The 18,813-nt window shown below is 43.5% G+C and overlaps 1 protein-coding gene across 6 annotated transcripts in view; it reads left to right on the plus strand.

Moving 5' to 3' along the window:
• Positions 1-18,813, plus strand: part of etv6 (ETS variant transcription factor 6) — a 59,117-nt gene that overhangs the window by 8,213 nt on the left and 32,091 nt on the right. For 4 of the 6 annotated variants that reach the window (XM_015953724.3, XM_070554567.1, XM_015953733.3 and 1 more), the window contains exon 2: positions 5,171-5,300. The exons of 1 other annotated variant lie outside the window; for it this stretch is intronic. In XM_015953724.3, coding sequence (XP_015809210.1) covers positions 5,171-5,300 — 130 coding nt within the window. Of the gene's footprint in view, positions 1-4,960; positions 5,077-5,170; positions 5,301-18,813 lie in introns of all 6 variants that reach the window. One more of the 6 variants, XM_054739476.2, reaches the window with a different exon arrangement.

Consider the following 18,813-nt stretch of genomic DNA (forward strand, 5'->3'; position numbering starts at 1 on the left):
GTGTTTGCATGGAGGGGGCGGGGCTCAAAGTTTGCACTGGAGCTAGCATAAGGGAGCTGGGCCATTTCTCAATATTCAAGGAAGCTAGCAGAGTCTGACCGATATATCGGCCGATATTGGGGTCATTAACACTATCGGCTATCAGCCAAAAAGATGCCCGATATTGCACTAACCTATCTAGCAGATGGCGTTAGGGATGCACCGATGGATCGGCATTTGATCGTAATCGCCCGATAGCGCCCCTATCGCTTTTGATCGGAGTTTTCAAAATAGATCAGAGCAGACCGATCAGGTAGGGTTGTCACGGTAACGAGTGTAGCGGTAAACCCCGGTAAAAAAAAAAAAAGTTGACAATAATAATAACCGTCTTGTTTTTTTAAAGAACTATATTATCTTGGTGGGTTTACCGTGGCTGCGGTGTAGGCGCGGTGACCCTTACCAGCCACCGTATCATCTGCTGAAGTTGCAGGATCGGCGGCACATGCACGCTTTGCTGTTTACAACCAAAACTTTCTTGAAGCTAAAGCTGAAATAATGGCCAAAGGAGGAGACGGCAGCGCTCAGGAGGACATTTTTTATCCCTCAAAGAAGACAAAGTGGGAAGAATGGGCATATTTTAGATATTTGAAGAATGCCGAGGGAGTTTATAGAAGACGGACGGCTATCCTGTTTGCAGCACGTGCAGAAAAAGTGTCTGTGAAAGGCAGCAACGCTTCAAATCTCATGACACATCATCTGCGTGACCATCACCCACAACTCTACAGTCAACGCAAGGCAAGCTAACGTTAGCGTTTTAGCTAAAATGCGTGATCCGAGGATTTGGGTTGAGGGAGAATGCAACGAGTGGCTATATAAAGCAGCCGCAGCGCCGCTACCTGCATATAAATCGTGTCGCGGACACCCCCATGTTGAAATGACGCTATGCATTACGGGGCTCCCAGGGGCAGATAAGAGTTGGCCTCTCTCCGAGAATAATTATGAATTTAACAATGATTACTGCCTGATGACATTTCCCCAAATCTGCAAAGCTCACTGGAAGGACACAAACCGAGGATGATATTTTCCTGATATAGGGTTTATTACTCAAGTAAGGGTAAAAAAGTATCTGATTAGAAGGCTACTTGAGTACTGAGTATCATCTGAACTAATATTTTTAAAATGATGACATCAAACAGACATAAAATAAGAAGTTATGGGCAAATATTGGTATTTTAAAGACTAAAGGGAAAAAATGTAAACAAATAAACAACATCATTACAAAATAACACATTTTAGGCAAAATTTAGACATAAACTGAGGACAATATTTCCTGACATACAGGGTTTATTTAATTGTGTGAAAATGTAGCACGTTTAAAAAAAATACCGCGATAATACCAAAAACCATGGTAATTTTGGTCACAATAACCGTGAGGTTAAATTTTCACACTGTGACAACCTTAATCCAGACCATTTTAGATTAGATTACATTTCCTTTATTCCCAGATTATGTAGTTTGTAGCACCCATTATAATGTTGTAGAAAATTTCTGGCCAATCCACGTGAACGGTGTCGGTGATCTGTATCGGTGATCAGCATTCTTTGATATCGGTATCGGTGATCGGCAACAAAAAACCTGATCGGTGCATACCTAGATGGCGTCAGCTTTATTAACTCATGTTGTGTGGCTCCACTCCTTAGAACTTTGAACACAAATTATTGTTTTGGAACTTTTTTAAATTTATTCATATTTATGTTTCTTATGTGCAATTATTTCTTGTCCAGGGTGAATAGGTTCACCAAGTTAACTTCCACAGAGTGTTACTTTGTTACAAAGCCCAGGTATTACGTTTTATTTATTGCTGCATTTTTATTATTTTAATATTCTTATAGGGATCTTCTGTCCCTAAAGTTGTGTGTATTCTTAGATCCCCCAGTTAGCTAAGTCAGAAAAAACATGTTGTAACCAGTTGTTTTAGCATAAAGTAATGGAAGGGAAGACTTGTATTCACCTACATAAAAAAACACTACAGTGTATGTGAATTTACTTACATTGTTTTATGCCAAACTAAGAAAACCAACTGCTGCCAGATCATATTGGGCTGGTTATAAAATGTTTTTTCTGACTTGTCTAACTCTGGGGAATCTTAACAAGACACAACTTTACTGAGTGGTGGAATATTCCTTTAAGTTAAAATGTATTTGTGGAAACCACAGTTTACAAGAAAAAACTGGAATGTTAGATTTATGCTGCGTCTGAGTTTGTGTGTTCTGTTGTTTTTGAGGTCTGCTAAATGAATATTATTTGCATTACTTGGAAACCCTAGTGAGTTATTGAGACAGTTCTTTGGTGTGTAATAGACAAATAAGTTTGTATCAAAAAGGCAGAGAATGAAGGGTTTAAGCTTAAGAAAATTTTATTTCTTTTTTGTGAGGGAGATTTATCGGCCATTATATCGGCCTTTGTTAAAAGTTTTTTATCGGTATCGGTCCCAAAAAAGCATAATGGTCGGGCACTAGAAGCTAGTATGTTCTTGTGTACTTTACAAGTACATTCTGGACAAGGACGCCAGAGAGTTTGTTCTACTGAGTATGAGAGGACGAGAACGGCATTTGTAACAGAAGTGTACTTCAATGTGACATTTCTTTACGGCTAAAAAAAATGACCCGACATTAAAAATAGAAGTCTATTTGTCCCTTAAATAACAATAAATACATTGCATTTGTACAATATTTGGTCCACTTTTGATCAAAATTGCTAAAATACCGGTATTTCCAGCTGTTAAATGAAGAAAAAAGTTATTTTTCATCAAAACAAAGCAGAAACAACACTAACTATAGTTATAACTATATAACATAACTATAGTTGGTTTTTGTCAAACACGTGACATGCCTTCAGACACGTGTCTGACAAAAACCGACTGACGGACGTTTTTCATTCATACTGCTTTGTTAATGTGTCAGTGTGAACCAATTCTCCTCCATGACAGCAGAGGGCGTAGTGCTTTTCTGGGTCATCCTGCCATTATAACAGTCATGTCTCTAGTAGGTCTAGATGGGAATCTCTTTGCGTAACGTTTAAAATGTCTGCACACCTTCATGCGTCGGGGTAATTCCAGTCTGTCAGAATGACCAACAGCCTTAACATTTTCCGTCAAAAAATAAACAAATGGGAAAAATCCGGTTAACGCGACCCCTGCCTACATTTAACTTTTTTGCCTTCTTGTGAAGACCGATGCAAAGCTAGGGAAACTAGTGCTATTACCATCAGCACAGAGGCTCACTGCGCTGTTAACTAGGTTACTGTAAATGAAGAAAAAATAAAAAAATCAGATCATTTTCTTACCTTTTCAACATTGTTTATTGTAAAGTTTCATTCAGCGCAAAGTTTAATGACAAATGTCTGTTTTCTGAACCATTTAAACATGTTCCAAATGGAGATGCGCGTCAAAAAGCCACACCTGCTCAACTAAGGAAAGTAAAACCATAAATCAAAATTTTTTTAGGCACAGATGCTATGTCTTATGTCGTTATCAAGTTTTTGCTTCTTATAACAATGTGACCTGGCATAGCTTCCCTTCACACAACAGGAGTTTACTGTTTTGTGCAGATTAATAAGCTCACAACTAGGGCTGTAGCGAAGCCTCGACGAAGTCGACGGCTCGATTCTAAAAATTTGTCGACGTCAGATCCGGAAGTCGACGCACCACGCCCACTTGTTGCATCCACAGGAGTTTGTAAATAGAGGAGGAATCGGCCTGTTTTCCCTCTAGTTCGCCCTCTTCTCCGCCTTCACTAACATCTCTGCCAAATACCGAAGACCCGGAACAATGTCCGTCCACTACTAGATTATTTTCCTGTTTTGCCCCTTCGTCTCCCGGCAACGAACAACAACTTCCGGGGTCAGATGCGCTGCTTCGTGTCTATCGCAGATGTAGAAAATCACCGGGAGCGCTTCTCCCTTCATTAAGGAGCTTCTTTCAGACATTAGGAGAGCTGTTTTGGTGGTAGCAGTCTCTCCTCCGTGCTGGTCTGTTTGCTGCTGGGTGTTTTTGGTTTATTTAAACTTGGTAACTTGAACTTAACGTTGGTAAAGCTACTGTTAGCATCTTCGCTAACAGCTTCTTGCGTTTGGATAAGCTGTTATGTTTTGGTTTAGAGTTCATCTTTTTGTGGTGTAGATCTCCCTTTTATTACATTTAGAGTGTTGTGGGTTTTCGGTTTAGTGTAAAATATCACCTGAGTTTGGTTTAACCCGTAACACCACTCGCCTCACGCACATAAGTGACCAAAACAAAGCAGCATGGAGACACTCCATCTTCTACCACCTCTCAGGCAGCAGCCTGCACTCCCACGTTCTACACGTCACCAGAACATAACCAACCAACACAATAAAAGCAGTGTTATACAAAATGGAAGGCCTGTAGTGTTTATTCTCTTACAGTAAGAATTTATCAATTTTTTTGAGGAATTTATTTGAGATTTTCTGGTTTTTGTTAATTGTGCAATAGAAAAATAATCATTAGATAAATTTTCTAAATAGTCATTAGAATAGTCGACTATTCAATAAAATAATCGTCAGAATAATCGTTTTAAAAATAATCGTTTACCCCCAGCCCTACTCACAACACACAAAGCAACTGATGCTTCCTTTGTTTATGCACCTAGCTATCCCGTCATTCAACGTGCTACAGCACCCGATACGTCATTGTACAAAGACCGATGAGTGTGAGGCAGAAGTATGAGCTAGGCTTAAATCGCCATATAACAGTAAAGTCTCACTAACAGAACGTAATCATCAGGTAAACACATTTATAACATTACTCACTTCCTGTTGTGAACACACAGCAGTGATCAGGCTTGGCCTAAACAGCTCTTAACACACTCTTTGTCACTTTAAACTGTTTGATATTGAAATTTGAATTTTAGGAATGTGTAAAACAGATCAATGATTGATGTTTCATCTATCTTTTTGGTTTCAGTCTCATTGATTGAATCTTGGAACCCTGCATAGCAGCACGTGTGTTAACGCATGTTAGGTACATTATAGTCTGTATATTGAAGTCTTGGTGTAGACGCTGCAATGGGTGCTCATGAGGTGAGGAGAGTCGGCACGGTGACTGTTTGGGTTCAGGGTCGGTGCATCGTGCTGCTTTGTGAGCCATGCTTTGTGTCTCTGTGTCTATTCATAGCCGGAGAGGAGCTCTTTCAGTCCTTTTGCGAACCCGCTGCCAAACTCCACTTCCTCCCCCATCCATGCTCCTGCAGCGAGGCCAGCCAGCCGAATGGAGGATGAGCCTGCCAGGCAGCCTGCACACCTGCGTGAGTCACACACACTCTTAACAAACACACAAATGACCACTGACTGCAACACACATTGATCATCGGCACAGTTTTCTTTTTTAAATGTTTTCCCACGTGATATCCAACATTTGGAGTTTTGGATCGTCCTGATAATCAGGTTTTTAGCTCAGGGAAGTTTTATAAATTGAATTATTGCATCATCAGATTTGAGACGAGAACATGGATAAACACACATTTTGCATGACCAGTCATCCAAACACATGCAGATTGGACAGTACCCCGTTATTATCAGTACCTGGACTCCTAAGCTGAGAGGTGTTGAAGCTGATCTGGGGGTCAGATCTTCCAACTAAACCAGAGGGAAAAGATCATGAGACCAGAAACGGTCAAGTCCAGATGCTATGGAGCTGAGAAGGTATCAGGGCGGGGGATGGCTGAGGAGGACAGTATGGAAGAGGGGTAGAGAAGACAGCAAAGAAATGGGGTAAGAGGGGGGTTTGTAAGAATACTATTGGTCATCTTCTTTCCTGCATGTTTTATTTTTCAATTTAACCACGCCTGTAGGTCTGTCTTGGTTTCTGCGTCTTTCAGGTTGTAGCGATGCCTTTTTCCTTTTCTGTCTGTGTCCTGTTCAGCAGTAAAGCAGTCAGAACTGTTGTCTTAGTGCCAAAAACAAGCCTTACAGGTTTACTCTTACAGGTGGAGTGTTACAGCTGCCACTATAAAGCATCACCTGATATAAAAACTTGAAATTCCAACAAACGCAGAGACACAAATTAGAGAAAGTTCACAAAAGTACAAAGATTCCACTTTTAGACCTGCAGGAGAGAGGAAAACAAAGTTGTATACACACACACACACACACACACACACACACACACACACACACACACACACACACACACACACACACACACACACACACACCAGTGTTTCTAACCTCAGGCAGTGTCACAAAGACTTCTGGCTCAGCTCTCTCTTCACCATGACAGATTGGTACAACACCCGCATCGCTATCGATCTCACGCTCCATCTTTCTCTCACTCGTGAACAAGATCCCGAGATACTTAAACTCCTCCACTTGAGGCAGCACCTCATCCCTGACCTGGAGAAGGCATTCTACCTTTTTCCGATTTAAGATCATGGTCTTCACTTTAGAGGACCTGAATATCATCCCAGCCGCTTCACAATCTGCTGCGAACTGCTTCAGCGAAAGATGAAGATTACTGTCTGATGAAGCCAACAGGACCACATAATTTGCAAAAAGCAGAGACCTGAGCCTTAGGCCACCAAGACGGATCCCCTCAACATCTTAGCCGCACCTACTAATCCTGTCCATGAAAGTTTTGAACAGAATCTGTGATAAAGGGCAGCCTTGGCGGAGTCCAACTCTCACTGGGAACGAGCTCAACTTACTGCCGGCAATGCAGACCAAGATCTGATACCAGTCATACAGGGACCTAACAGCCCGTATCTGAGAGCCTGGCACCCCATACTCCAAGAGTACCCCCCGCAGGGCACCTCAGGGACGCGGTCGAATGCCTTCTCCAAATCCACAAAACACATGTAGACTGGTTGGGCAAACTCCCACGCACCCTCCAAGATTCCCCTAAGGGTATAGAGCTGGTCCAGTGTTCCACGGCCAGGATGAAAACCACACTGCTCCTCCTGAATCCAAGGTTCGACAATCCAACGGACCCTCCTCTCCAGAACCCCCAAATAGACCTTACAACTGAGGCTCAGGAGTGTGATCCCCCTGTAGTTGGAACACATTCTGCCTTCCCCCTTTTTAAATAAGGGAACCACCACCCCAGTCTGCCAATCCAGTGGAACTGCCCCCGATGTCCATGCGATACTGCAACGCCGCGGCAACCAACACAGCCCTACAACATCCAGAGCCTTAAGGAACTCCGGGTGGATCTCATCTACCCCCGGGGCCTTGCCACTGAGGAGTTTTTTTTGACCACCTCAGTGACCTCAGCACCAGAGATTGGAGAGTCCAACTCAAAGTCCCCAGACTCTGCTTCCTCACTGGAAGTCATGCCGCTGGGATTGAGGAGGTCTTTGAAGTATTCCATGCACCGATCCACAATGTTCCAAGTACATGTCAGCTGCACATCGTCACCACTGTTAACAGTGTTGGTAGCACACTGCTTTCCCCTCCTGAGACGCCGAATGGTAGACCAGAATCTCCTTTAAGCCTTACGGAAGTCTTGCTCCATGGTCTCACAGAACTCCTCCCACACCCGGGTTTTTGCCTCCGTGACCACACGAGCCACATTGTGAGCAGCATTTTGACCAGCAACGCATTTAAATTCTATATTTTTGTTATAAGTAATTTTAAAATGTGGTCAAAGAGAGAAATCATGAGTGTAAAAAAACCTTTTAGATGTTCTTTGCACTTTGAACTTGGGTAATTTCAAACTGCTGTGAACGGTTTGAAGGAAGAGATGCCTTGTTTTTACTGAAGCTTGCAAGTTGGAGTCATCTGGCTCTTTGGTTACACGAAGTCCTCTTTCAGACCAATAAAAAGCAAGGGAAGCTTTCCTTCCTGGATGCAACTTTTTTTCTTCAGTCTACAGAAAAGAGAGAAGTGACTGCATATAGTTGAAATCTGTGAAAGTGTTTCCATCACATCTCTGCACGACTGATGTTAAGTTGCGTCTGCTCATTTGTCTCTAACCCAATCAAAGAGGAGGCGAGGCTGGAGCTTTGCCAAGAGAAAGTCTAAAAGTTCAAAGAATAACCCCAAGCACCTGTCAATGTATAACCAGTTGATTTTTTTTCCTTCCTCCTAAGTGTGAAGTTCAGGGCTTTTGGGGGAACGTTGGTCTCGGCAGCTGCACTGGTTGAAGCGGGATAAGATGAACAGGAAACTCCCTCAGAACACTTCCTCTTTCGCATTGTTGTAGAAAAAGGAAGAATGCTCAACAAGTCCACGTTGAGTTTCCTGCAGAGCAAACCGATGGGTCAGTCCACATCCGCAGCCATGTGGAAGTCCTGCTTTGGTTTTAATCAGATGACAGATTGTCTCGTACACATGTGCAGTTCAGGGAAATGGCCCTCGTTGTTTTTGTTATTGCCATTGTTTGAGGAGATCCTTTCTCCTTTCCCAGATGAAGGCAAATCATCTCTGTCACAGCTCAGTCTGTCCAGAAGCTCCTCTGACTTTCCTTTCTGCAGATCTTTGTCTAAACAAGAAACACGAGATGCCCAATAAGCCCCCATACTCAAAACAGGAGATTTGTCCTGACAAGCCGTCTTGGTGGTTGAGGGAAAGCTGAAGAACAAGAAGAGAAGGGGGAGGGGGAGGAGAGGGGTGAAAAGACAGAAAAAAGAATGAGGGAGGAAATTGCAGTGTGGGCAGAAATCCGCCTTCTCCATTTCCTGGGGAGGAAGTGGATTAGATCGAGGAGAGTTGCAGTCTGCTCCTCAACACCAGGCTCAGTTTTTAACCCTCACAGTTGCTGGAAACATGGTGGAAGACCATCTCAGTGCATTTGGAGTAAATTCTTTTTTTCTAATGACTTTTAAAAGCATTTGAATGAATAACTTCTTTATTTGTCACTTTTCATATAACGATAACCGTGATACGTTTTCATATTTATTGGTGAACAGTTTTCAGTGATTATTCTCAAATCTTAACCTGTCACCAATTATTGTAATGGGTGAAATCCAGTTTGTTGAGATATTTTCTTATATATTATGGAAGATATTTTGAATCGAAACGGACAAAATGACATAATAAACAAACCAATGACAAGACTTCACTTGTGTTTTATATAAAGGTTATAGATAATAGCCTACATATTGTGTCCTGAACAGCCTTATTTTGGAGAATTAGTTGACATCCAACGGAACTGATGAGTAGTGTTGTGCCCGAACGAGTTCATTGAACGATCTTTCGTGAACTCGTTTTTTTTTGTGAACATTAACTGAACTCGTTCATATTTTGCCTGATGAACGTTAAAGTGAGTGCATTCATTATTTTGATGTTTGAGCTCCAGATCTTCACAAAGCTAAAGCCTAGCTAAAACATCCTGTTGACCATAGAGTTTATAAAAGTAGACCCCGCAAATGTGGTCACCATAGACGGTAGCGGTTGGTGCGACGTCTACTCTTCGGATTCGGAAAAGGGCAGAATGCCTTTTCCAGGTCAGGGATGACGTTCTGCCCCAAGTGGAGGAGTTTAAGTATCTCAGGGTCTTGTTACGAGTGAGGGAAAGCTGGAGCGTGAGATCGATAGGCGGATTGGTGCTGCATCTGCAGTGATGCGAGAGTTGTGTCTCTCACCTGGCCAGGGAACATCTTGGGATTCCCCTGAAAGAGCTGGCCCAAGTGGCTGGGGAAGGGGAGGTCTGGGCCTCCGCCCCGTGACCCGACTCCGGATAAGCAAAAGAAAATAGATGGATATAAATTATATATAATGTAGATCCAAGAGCAAAATCTGAACTTCCAACAGGTGGTGCTTTTTGACAAATGTATCAACCATCAGTGATAATCTGAGCCCTTCGATTGTTTTTTTTAGGGTTACTGTAGACAAAGTAAACACTGTTGTCAAGATGCTTAACCCATCAAATAACTGAGCAATTATTTAATTTTGTTTGCACAAATATGGTTTTAATAAACTCCAAAGGAATCATGCTGTCCTCCTAGTCTGCCTTAAGGCGAAGATTAGAGTGACTTTAGGAGCACTTTCAGCCATCCGTGTCATTTTGTTTTGTTAAGCTTTTTGTGTGAAAAGGTGAGTCAGCTTCCTAATGACTTCAGAGACACATCAAGAAGAATTAAAGACATTGATTAGTTGTGGTAACCCAGGCTCGCCGGCTAACGCTGAATGTTCTGGGTGAGCCAAAGGTGAGCTGAGAAATTGGTTTAAACATCTCCATAACGAGGCGATCATCTTAATTCACATTATGCTAAAGAGCGGTGGCTGTCACAATAGACATGTTCCTGGAGATGTCCATAGAAACGAGACTGTCTGGTTTTCTTTGTGTGAGTGAGTTGGTGCGCGCGCACAAACACACACACACACACACACACACACACACACACACACACACACGGCTGGGTTTGCACTATGCGTGCTTGTATGAGTGGGTGGATGAGTGTGAGAAAATTGTGTGTTTTTGTGTGAAGCTTGCCAGAGGTAGTGTAGGTGTAATACTGTATGTGTGCAGCCTCCTCCTTTCTGAGCTTCCTCACCTCTTTTTTTTTCTTTTCTTTATTTTAACTTAAAAATTGGTTGGGGGTTGTGTTGAGTGAGGGGGTCAGCGTTAACAAAATGCATTTTTTTTGCGGTGTTTGCTCACTGAGGGGAAATTTCCGACCCCTGGAAGTAGCTCTGTCCTCAGGAATTTCCTGAGTGGGCAGACGCCACTTCCTGTACAATTGTTGTTGTTTTGTGTACGTGTGTGCATGTGCGCATAAATGTGCGTGTGTGTTTTAACTCTCTTCTTCTTCCCTGAAAGGGAAACTGTTCTTGCATGCCAGCGAGTAAGCTGAGTGCAGCCCCCTTTTCTTCCTGTTCGCGACACACTCCACATGGTGCTTCTGACGTGGGGGTGGTGGGGTTGCTGTTCACAAAACATAAGATGCATGCACGAATGCACACACACTCACACACAGATTGCTAGTGTGGTGATTTCAGGCTCTTACCGAAAGCGCAACAGAGTCTGCTGTAACTGGAAATGCTCGTCCTCTTGCTCCTACATGTCCATTTAGTGAGATTCCATGTGCTTCACAAACATTTATGATTCGGTGGCTCCTTGTCACACAGGAAGTGATGCGTTTATAGGGATTGGGAAAAGGAAGAAATGTTGATCCTACTTTGGAAATCACAGGCTTCAAAGAGTTTAATATATTTTAAGAAATATCACTGTCAAAACTTGGAATCTTGTTTTCTCACACTGCAGCCTGGTTTAGAGTTTTTGTTGGACTTGCTCCACCTGAGATCCAAAGTGATACCTGTCCAGATTTGCATCTCCAGTAGACATTAAGTAGGAATGTCTGTGCTGGCATGAATGCAAATCATACAACTGCTTGTGCGGTTGTAGAAAGCATGTATAGGACCTGGAGAAGCAGTAAAATATTAGATCAGGTATGACTTTTACTTGGGAAGTCAATGAGTGCAAACTCTTTAAGATATTGGCCAGGCTCTGCATGAAAACTGTAGAAATTCAGTATAACTACACTTTACCATCCAGGGCGGTTCTAGTCCAAATTTTATTTGGGGGGGGGGACAGTTGAGCTTATAGTTTTGTCATAGGGGCACAAGAATGAAAGGGAAATGGAAAAAGAGGATAATCTAATTGTTTTCGTCTCTTCCCATTTGATTTATTTTGTGTGTTTACATCAGTTTATCAAAGCAAACTCCTTGTAATATGAAACTGCTCGTGATTCAGATTCTTACACCTTGTCTTAACCTTTTCTTTGTTCTCTCTTTTTGGTCTTTCTTTACTCTATATTCATTAATATTATCATAAATATCTATTTTTCTTCTCTTTAGTCACCCAGAGTCCCGTTATCTCTTGTGGTTGTAATAAACTTAAATGGTATTCAGATACATTTATAATAAAACAATGAAAAAGTGTAGTGATGGTCAATTTTGTGAAAATAAAACAGTTGGGTATTTGTTGGTCCTGCTCTGTTTCCTCGTGATCTTCATCCTCTCTCTATTGTTATGTTTGTAGTTACCGTAGTTCTTATGGATAAAATTACTGCTTGTCTGCATTTTACCAGCTACAAAACATGACATATATGCTGTTTGCGGGAAAGTCATGTTTATGTTTATGTATTAAGCAGACGCTTTTGTCCAAAGCAACTTACAAGTGATAATCGGCATGTTGCCCTTGAGGCTAACAACAATAACAACAACAACTTGACATCAATCATGGAGAGAAGGGAACAAGGAGTGGACAGTAGAGAGGGGGGACGGGTGCAGGGAGGGTGCTAGTTTAGAAGAAGCTCTTTGAAGAGCAGGGTCTTCAGGAGTTTCTTGAAAAGTCATAATGTCTAGGTGGACAGTGTGCTAGACAGAAACACAAGATTTTCTTAAAAATACAGCAAAGCCCAAAAACCTTTTTCATCTGCGGTTTTAATACTTCTTTACACATGCCATTCATAGGAATTTTGTCTCTGGCCAATGTCTTTAAAAGAAACAAGACCTCTTTTAGACTTGAAAAATGAGGGAAAACAATTGTAAAATGTTGGGGTATTTTAGTTTCTTTCCTGCCAAAAAGGCTTGATCAAGTTACATAATTTAAAATTAAAACAATTCCATTGTTGGCTGTAAATCAAAATTCCTATTTGGGGGTTGAAACTAAGGTTGTGCAATTGGACAAATTATTCAACCAGTGGCGATAGTCCAAGTTTACTAACACAAGGAAATTTGGAAAACAATGAAATCTCAGATGGAACCATTGTGGCCTGCTTCTGTAAACCAGTATATTGCCCGTTGTCATCTTTTTTGGAGTGACAAATATTGCTTTGAAAATTTTAAAGGCACATTTTGTAGTTTTAGCTTGCTTTTAGCACCCCATAGAGTCCATTATTTATTCAGTCATAAAACCAAAAATTAAACTTTCCTTTCAGTGCGTTCGTCTTAACACCTTATCTAACAGCTGAAATGTCTCCCCAGCATTCTTAAGTGTCTACAGGAGTGATTCATCACCAAATCAAACAAATAAACTGTGTTTAAGTTTCTTAAACATGCAGGAAATGTGCTGGAAGCAGACTCCAGCGCTAGCGTTTCAACTCCACTTTACTATTGACTAACCAGGAGCGGCCCAGATACTCTGAAGTTGCAAGTGCGGTATTCTGGCCACAGGGTTTGGTGGGGTCTGAGTGACTTTTTATTTACCATGCAATGAGTCATTTTAGCACACACTGGCTCAAGAAAATTATTTAAAAATATAAAGAAGTTGCATAATATGCCTTTAAATATCATCCAACCTTATTGAAGATGAACATTACTGGACATTACTCTTGCTTTAATGTAAGGAGAATACACGTTAATCCAAAGAAAGTGTCAACACTAAGAATGGAATTTGTTCAGGTAATATAATAAAGTATACCAGAACAATAAAACTGCTATACTTATTTAATTATTTATTCATTACCACCATGCAACAACATGTTTAATTACTTTTTGCACAAAGAGGGTAGTTCTTTTCAACTCTTATTCTGCTGTCACTCCTACAGCTGGTTATTTTTCTTTATAGCAAAGCCCACAGTTAAGAATGACTGCAGGAAGAGAAATGCATTTCAATGTTAAAGAAACTCCAGAGTTTACCACACATCTACTTTAATAGATTTCTAAGGAGTTTCTTCTTTGGCCATTTTTTTCTGCTTATTGATAACCTGGAGAAATATGTGGATTTTAAGCTGTATGTCTATGATTTTAACCCTAAGTAAGTTCAATGTTCTTTTACTTCTGTGGTTGAAAAGTCATGATAAACTAACATCAGGATTTTTTTTTTGTTTTTCATTTTTCAAGCCATGAATTAAACGACGGTTTAAAAATGGACTTTGACAGTAATGTTTTTATGTTTTTTTTTTGTGTTTTTGTGCTTTTGTGCTCAATGTAAAGTCACAAGGATGCATGCCTTTGATGGCGTACATCCTTATTGGTAAGCATCCAGGAAAGACTATGAACAGCACATCTCAAGTTACCATTACAAATGCAGACTTCAGTAACTTTAGCTTGTCAAGACATCACACATTTTCCCCCAAATAAACCAACTTTCCACTTCATTATTTTTTATGTTAGACTTTTTTCACATGACTGTGTTCCATCCGTCCGTCCATCCACCCATCCGTCCGTCCGTCCGTCCGTCCATCCGCTTATCCGGAGTCGGGTCGCGGGGGCAGTAGCCTAAGGCGAGAGGCCCAGACTTCCTTCTCCCCAGCCACTTGGGCCAGCTCCTCCGGGGGAATCCCAAGGCGTTCCCTGGTCAGGTGAGAGACATTGTCCCTCCACCATGTCCCGGGTCTACCTTTAGGTCTCTTCCCGGTTGGACGTTCCCAGAAAACCTCACCAGGGAGGCGTCCAGGAGGCATCCTGACCAGATGCCCGAGCCACCTCAACTGGCTCCTCTCGATGTGGAGGAGCAACAGGTCTACTCCGAGCCCCTCCCGAATGACCGAGCTTCTCACCCTGTCTCTAAGGGAGAGCCCAGCCACTCTTCGGAGTAAACTCATTTCGGCCGCTTGTATCCGCAATCTCGTTCTTTCGGCCACTACCCAAAGCTCATGACCATAGGTGAGGGTAGGAACGTAGATCGACCGGTAAATCAAGAGCCTCGCCTTCTGACTCAGCTCTCTCTTCACCTCAACAGACCAGTACAACGCTCGCATCACTACAGATGCAGCACCAATCCGCCTATTGATCTCACGCTCTAGTTTTCCCTCACTCGCGAACAAGATCCCAAGATACTTAAACTCTTCCACTTGGGGCAGGACCTCATCCCCGACCCGGAGAAGGCATTCTACCCTTTTCCGAATCAAGACCATGGTCTCGGATTTGAAGGAGCTGATTCTCATCCCACCTGCTTCACACTTGACTACGAACCGCTCTAGTGAAAGCTGAAGATCACGTTCTGATGAAGCCAACAGGACCACATCATCTGCAAAAAGCAGAGACCTGATCTTCAGGCCACCAAAACAGATGCCCTACACACCTTGGCTGCACCTAGAAATCCTGTCCATAAAGGTTATGAACAGAATCTGTGACAAAGGGCAGCCTTGGCGGAGTCCAACTCTCACTCTGAACGAGCCCGACTTACTGCCAACCAAGTTCTAACACCGGTCATACAGGGACCTAACAGCCTATATCAGAGGGCCTGGTACCCCATACTCCCGGCGTACCCCCCCACAGGGCCCCCCGAGGGACGTGGTCAAACGCCTTCTCCAAATCCACAAAACACATGTAGACTGGTTGGGCAAATTCCCACGCACCCTCCAGGATCCCCCTAAGTGTATAGAGCTGGTCCAGTGTTCCACGGCCAGGACGAAAACCACATTGCTCCTCCTGAATCTGAGGTTCAACAATCCGACGGATCCTCCTCTCCAGAACTCCTGAATAGACCTTACCAGGAAGGCTCAGAAGTGTGATCCTCCTGTAGTTGGAACACACCCTGCGGTCCCCCTTTTTAAATAAGGGGACCACCACCACGATTGCCCCCGATGTCCAAGCGATATTGCAGAGCCGCGTCAGCCAACAAAGCCCCACAACATCCAGAGCCTTAAGGAACTCCAAGCGGATCTCATCCACCCCTGGAGCCTTGCCAAAGAGGAGCTTTTCAACCACCTCAGTAACCTCAGCACCAGAGATTTGAGAGGCCAACCCAAAGTCCCCAAACTCTGCTTCCTCACTGGAAGACGTGTTTGGTGGGATTGAGGAGGTCTTCGAAGTATTCTGCCCATTGATCCACAACGTCCTGAGTAGAGGTCAGCAGCACACCGTCCCCACTATAGATAGTGTTGGTAGCACACTGCTTTCCCTCCCTGAGGTGCCGGATGGTGGACCAGAATCTCATCGAATGCGTACGGAAGTCTTAATCCATGGTCTCACCGAACTCCTCCCATGCCCGGGTTTGTGCCTTGGCGACTACCCGAGCCACGTTCCTCTTGGACTGCCGGTACCCGTCAGCTGCCTCTGGAGTCCCACAGGCCAAAAATACCTGATCGGACTCTTTCTTCAGCTTGACAGCATCCCGAACCGCCGGTGTCCACCAGCGGGTTCGTGGGTTGCCACCACGACCAGCACCTACGATCCTGTGACCACAGCTCCGGTCAGCCGCCTCAAAAATGGAGGCACGGAACAGGGTCCATTCAGACTCAATGTCCCCTGCCTCCCAACCACACCTCTCCAGGTCTCACTGTCATTGCCCACATGAACGTTAAAGTCCCCCAGCAGAACGAGGGAGTCACTGGAAGGAGCGCTTTCCAGCACCCCCTCCAAGGTCTCCCAAAAGGGTGGGTAGTCTGAACTGTAGTTTGGGTGCATAAGCACAGACCACAGTCAGAACCAGTCCCCCCACACGTAGGCAGATGGAGGCTACCCTCTCATTCACTGGGGTAAACACCAATGTACAGGCACCAAGATGGAGGCAACTAGTATGCCCACCCCTGCTCGGCGCCTCTCAGTGGGAGCAACTTCAGAGTGGTAGAAAGTCCAACCCCTCTCAAGCAAACTGGTTCTAGAGCCAGAGCCATGCGTTGAAGTGGGTCCGACTATATCTAGTCGGAACCTCTCAACCTCACACACCAACTCAGGCTCCTTCTCCACCAGAGAGGTGACATTCCATGTGCCAAGAGCCAACTTCTGTAGCTGAGGATCAGACCGCCAAGGTCCCCGCCTTCGACTACCACCCGTCACACACTGCACCTGACCCCTTTGGCCCCTCCCACGAGTGGTGAGCCCATGGGAAGGGGGACCCACGTTTCCTCTTCGGGCTCTACCCGGCCGGGCTCCATGGGTGAAAGCCCGGCCACCAGGCACTCGCCAACGTGCCCCACCTCCAGGCTTGGCTCCAGAGGGGCCCCGGTGACCCACGTACGGGTGAGGGAACACGGTTTCCATTTATATAATTCATCATAAGAGGTCTTCGGGCTGCTCTTTGTCCGATCCCTCACCTAGGACCTGTTTGCCATGGGTGACCCTACCAGAGGCAGAAAGCCTCAGACAATTTAGCTCCTAGGATCATTGAGACACTCAAACCCCTCCACTACGGTTAGGTGGCAGCCCAGGGCGTGTGTTCCCACTTGTAAAACACAATGCACAGACACTTATTAGTAGAGTACACGAGACGGCTGCTTACAGGTGAAATGAAAAAAATTAGAATGTCGTGCAAGTTAATTTATTTCAGTAATTCAACTTAAAAGGTGTGAGATTCTGAAAATTTAGGTGGTTTCTCAGTCTTAAGATAAATTACTGAAATAAAAGAACTATTGCATAATATTGTAATTCTTTGAGTTTCACATACATAGCATTTCCACTGCTTAACAATGGCTTGTATCTAAAGACCAGTTACATGGTAAGGTGATGCAAGTCAGTGCAAGGTTAATCATTAACAAATTACCTATCTCAACATACTTTTTAACCATTTTTGTAAACTGGAAAAAAATATCTCAGTTTTTTGGCCTCCACCATTTTATTTTGTGTTATGATACTAAAGCTTAGTTCAGCTGGTCTGTTACCTGGTACCCATCCCTCCACGCAACAGAGTAAATATAAACCTAAACATAGTAATGCAACCAGTTCATGTTTTATCAAACTCTCCTGTTTGGGTGCTGTTGTGCTTCCTGGTAAGGTAGTTTAGGCCAGTTAGGGTTAGGGTTTGTTCCTGGTCAGCAATTGCTGTGACAGTAAAGCATTATGCTTTTCTTCTTCTGCTGTCTAGAGGTTTATAAAAAATTCATACTTTACAGGAAATGCAAACCAGTTCACCAGATGAACCAGTATGCAGCCCAGCACCAACGTGACCTATGGGAGCTCTCAGTGAAGGTCACATGATATTAATACAACATACAGGGATGAGAGCTTGCTGAAAATATAGAAGAAGAAAATATCATTTCTATAGCACCTTTCAAGATAAAAATCACGAGGCGCTTCACAAAAACAAAAAATGTAAAAATATAAAAAATAATTTAGAAAATGGTTAAAAATATATTTAAAATGAGCAAAAAATAGACAATTGTGATAAAAAATTTAAAGAGAGAGAGTGAATAGGAAAGAGGGAAATCAGTGGATCCTGAGGAAGGTGGAATAGGTGGGGAGAGCAGAATAAAGAGAGTGGTGAAGAAGGTCATACAAAAGCCAGCTTGAACAAGTGACTTTTCAGCTGCTTTTTAAAGAAGATCACTGAGTCCACTGATCTCAGGCTCAGGAGGAGAGAGTTCCAGAGTCTGGGGGCCACAGCAGCAAATGATCTGTCACCTTTGGTATTTAGCCTGGTGCTCTGTACAACCAGTAGGCTTTGATCACTGGAGCTCAGGGACCTGCAGGGGGTGTAGGGACTAAGAAGATCACCAATGTAAGATGGTGCTTGTCCATGTAAGGCCCTAAAGACCAGAACTAGGATCTTGAAATGAACCCTGAAGTTGACTGGTAGCCAATGAAGCTGGAGGAGAAGCGGGGTGATGTGGGTGTGTTTGGAGGACTTACCCCCAAATTCCACTACCTCCGCTCCGGTCCGCCCCCGCCTTCCGCAGCCGCTCGCTTCCGAACTCAATTTTTACTGGTGCCCGCTCTACAACGGCTCCGCTCCGGTGCGGAGACCTGAGGTGGGCAAACAAGCATGCGCGGGATTTTCGAGATCTCGCAATACAGTCCGAGCAATAAACGCGGAAGTTAGATCCAAACACCCGTTGTGTGGGAGAAGCATCGAAATGAACTGTTTAATCTGCCCATCATTTGTGTTGAGAGATCAGCAGTGTTTGGATCAACAAAGTGTGACTACGGCTTATTTTTGTGCATTTAAACTTCAGCCGCCATTGATAGTTGTTAAAAGTTGTTAAACCTGTGCAA

The sequence above is a fragment of the Nothobranchius furzeri genome, chromosome 1 (assembly GCF_043380555.1).
Source record: "Nothobranchius furzeri strain GRZ-AD chromosome 1, NfurGRZ-RIMD1, whole genome shotgun sequence".
Lineage (NCBI taxonomy): Eukaryota > Metazoa > Chordata > Actinopteri > Cyprinodontiformes > Nothobranchiidae > Nothobranchius > Nothobranchius furzeri.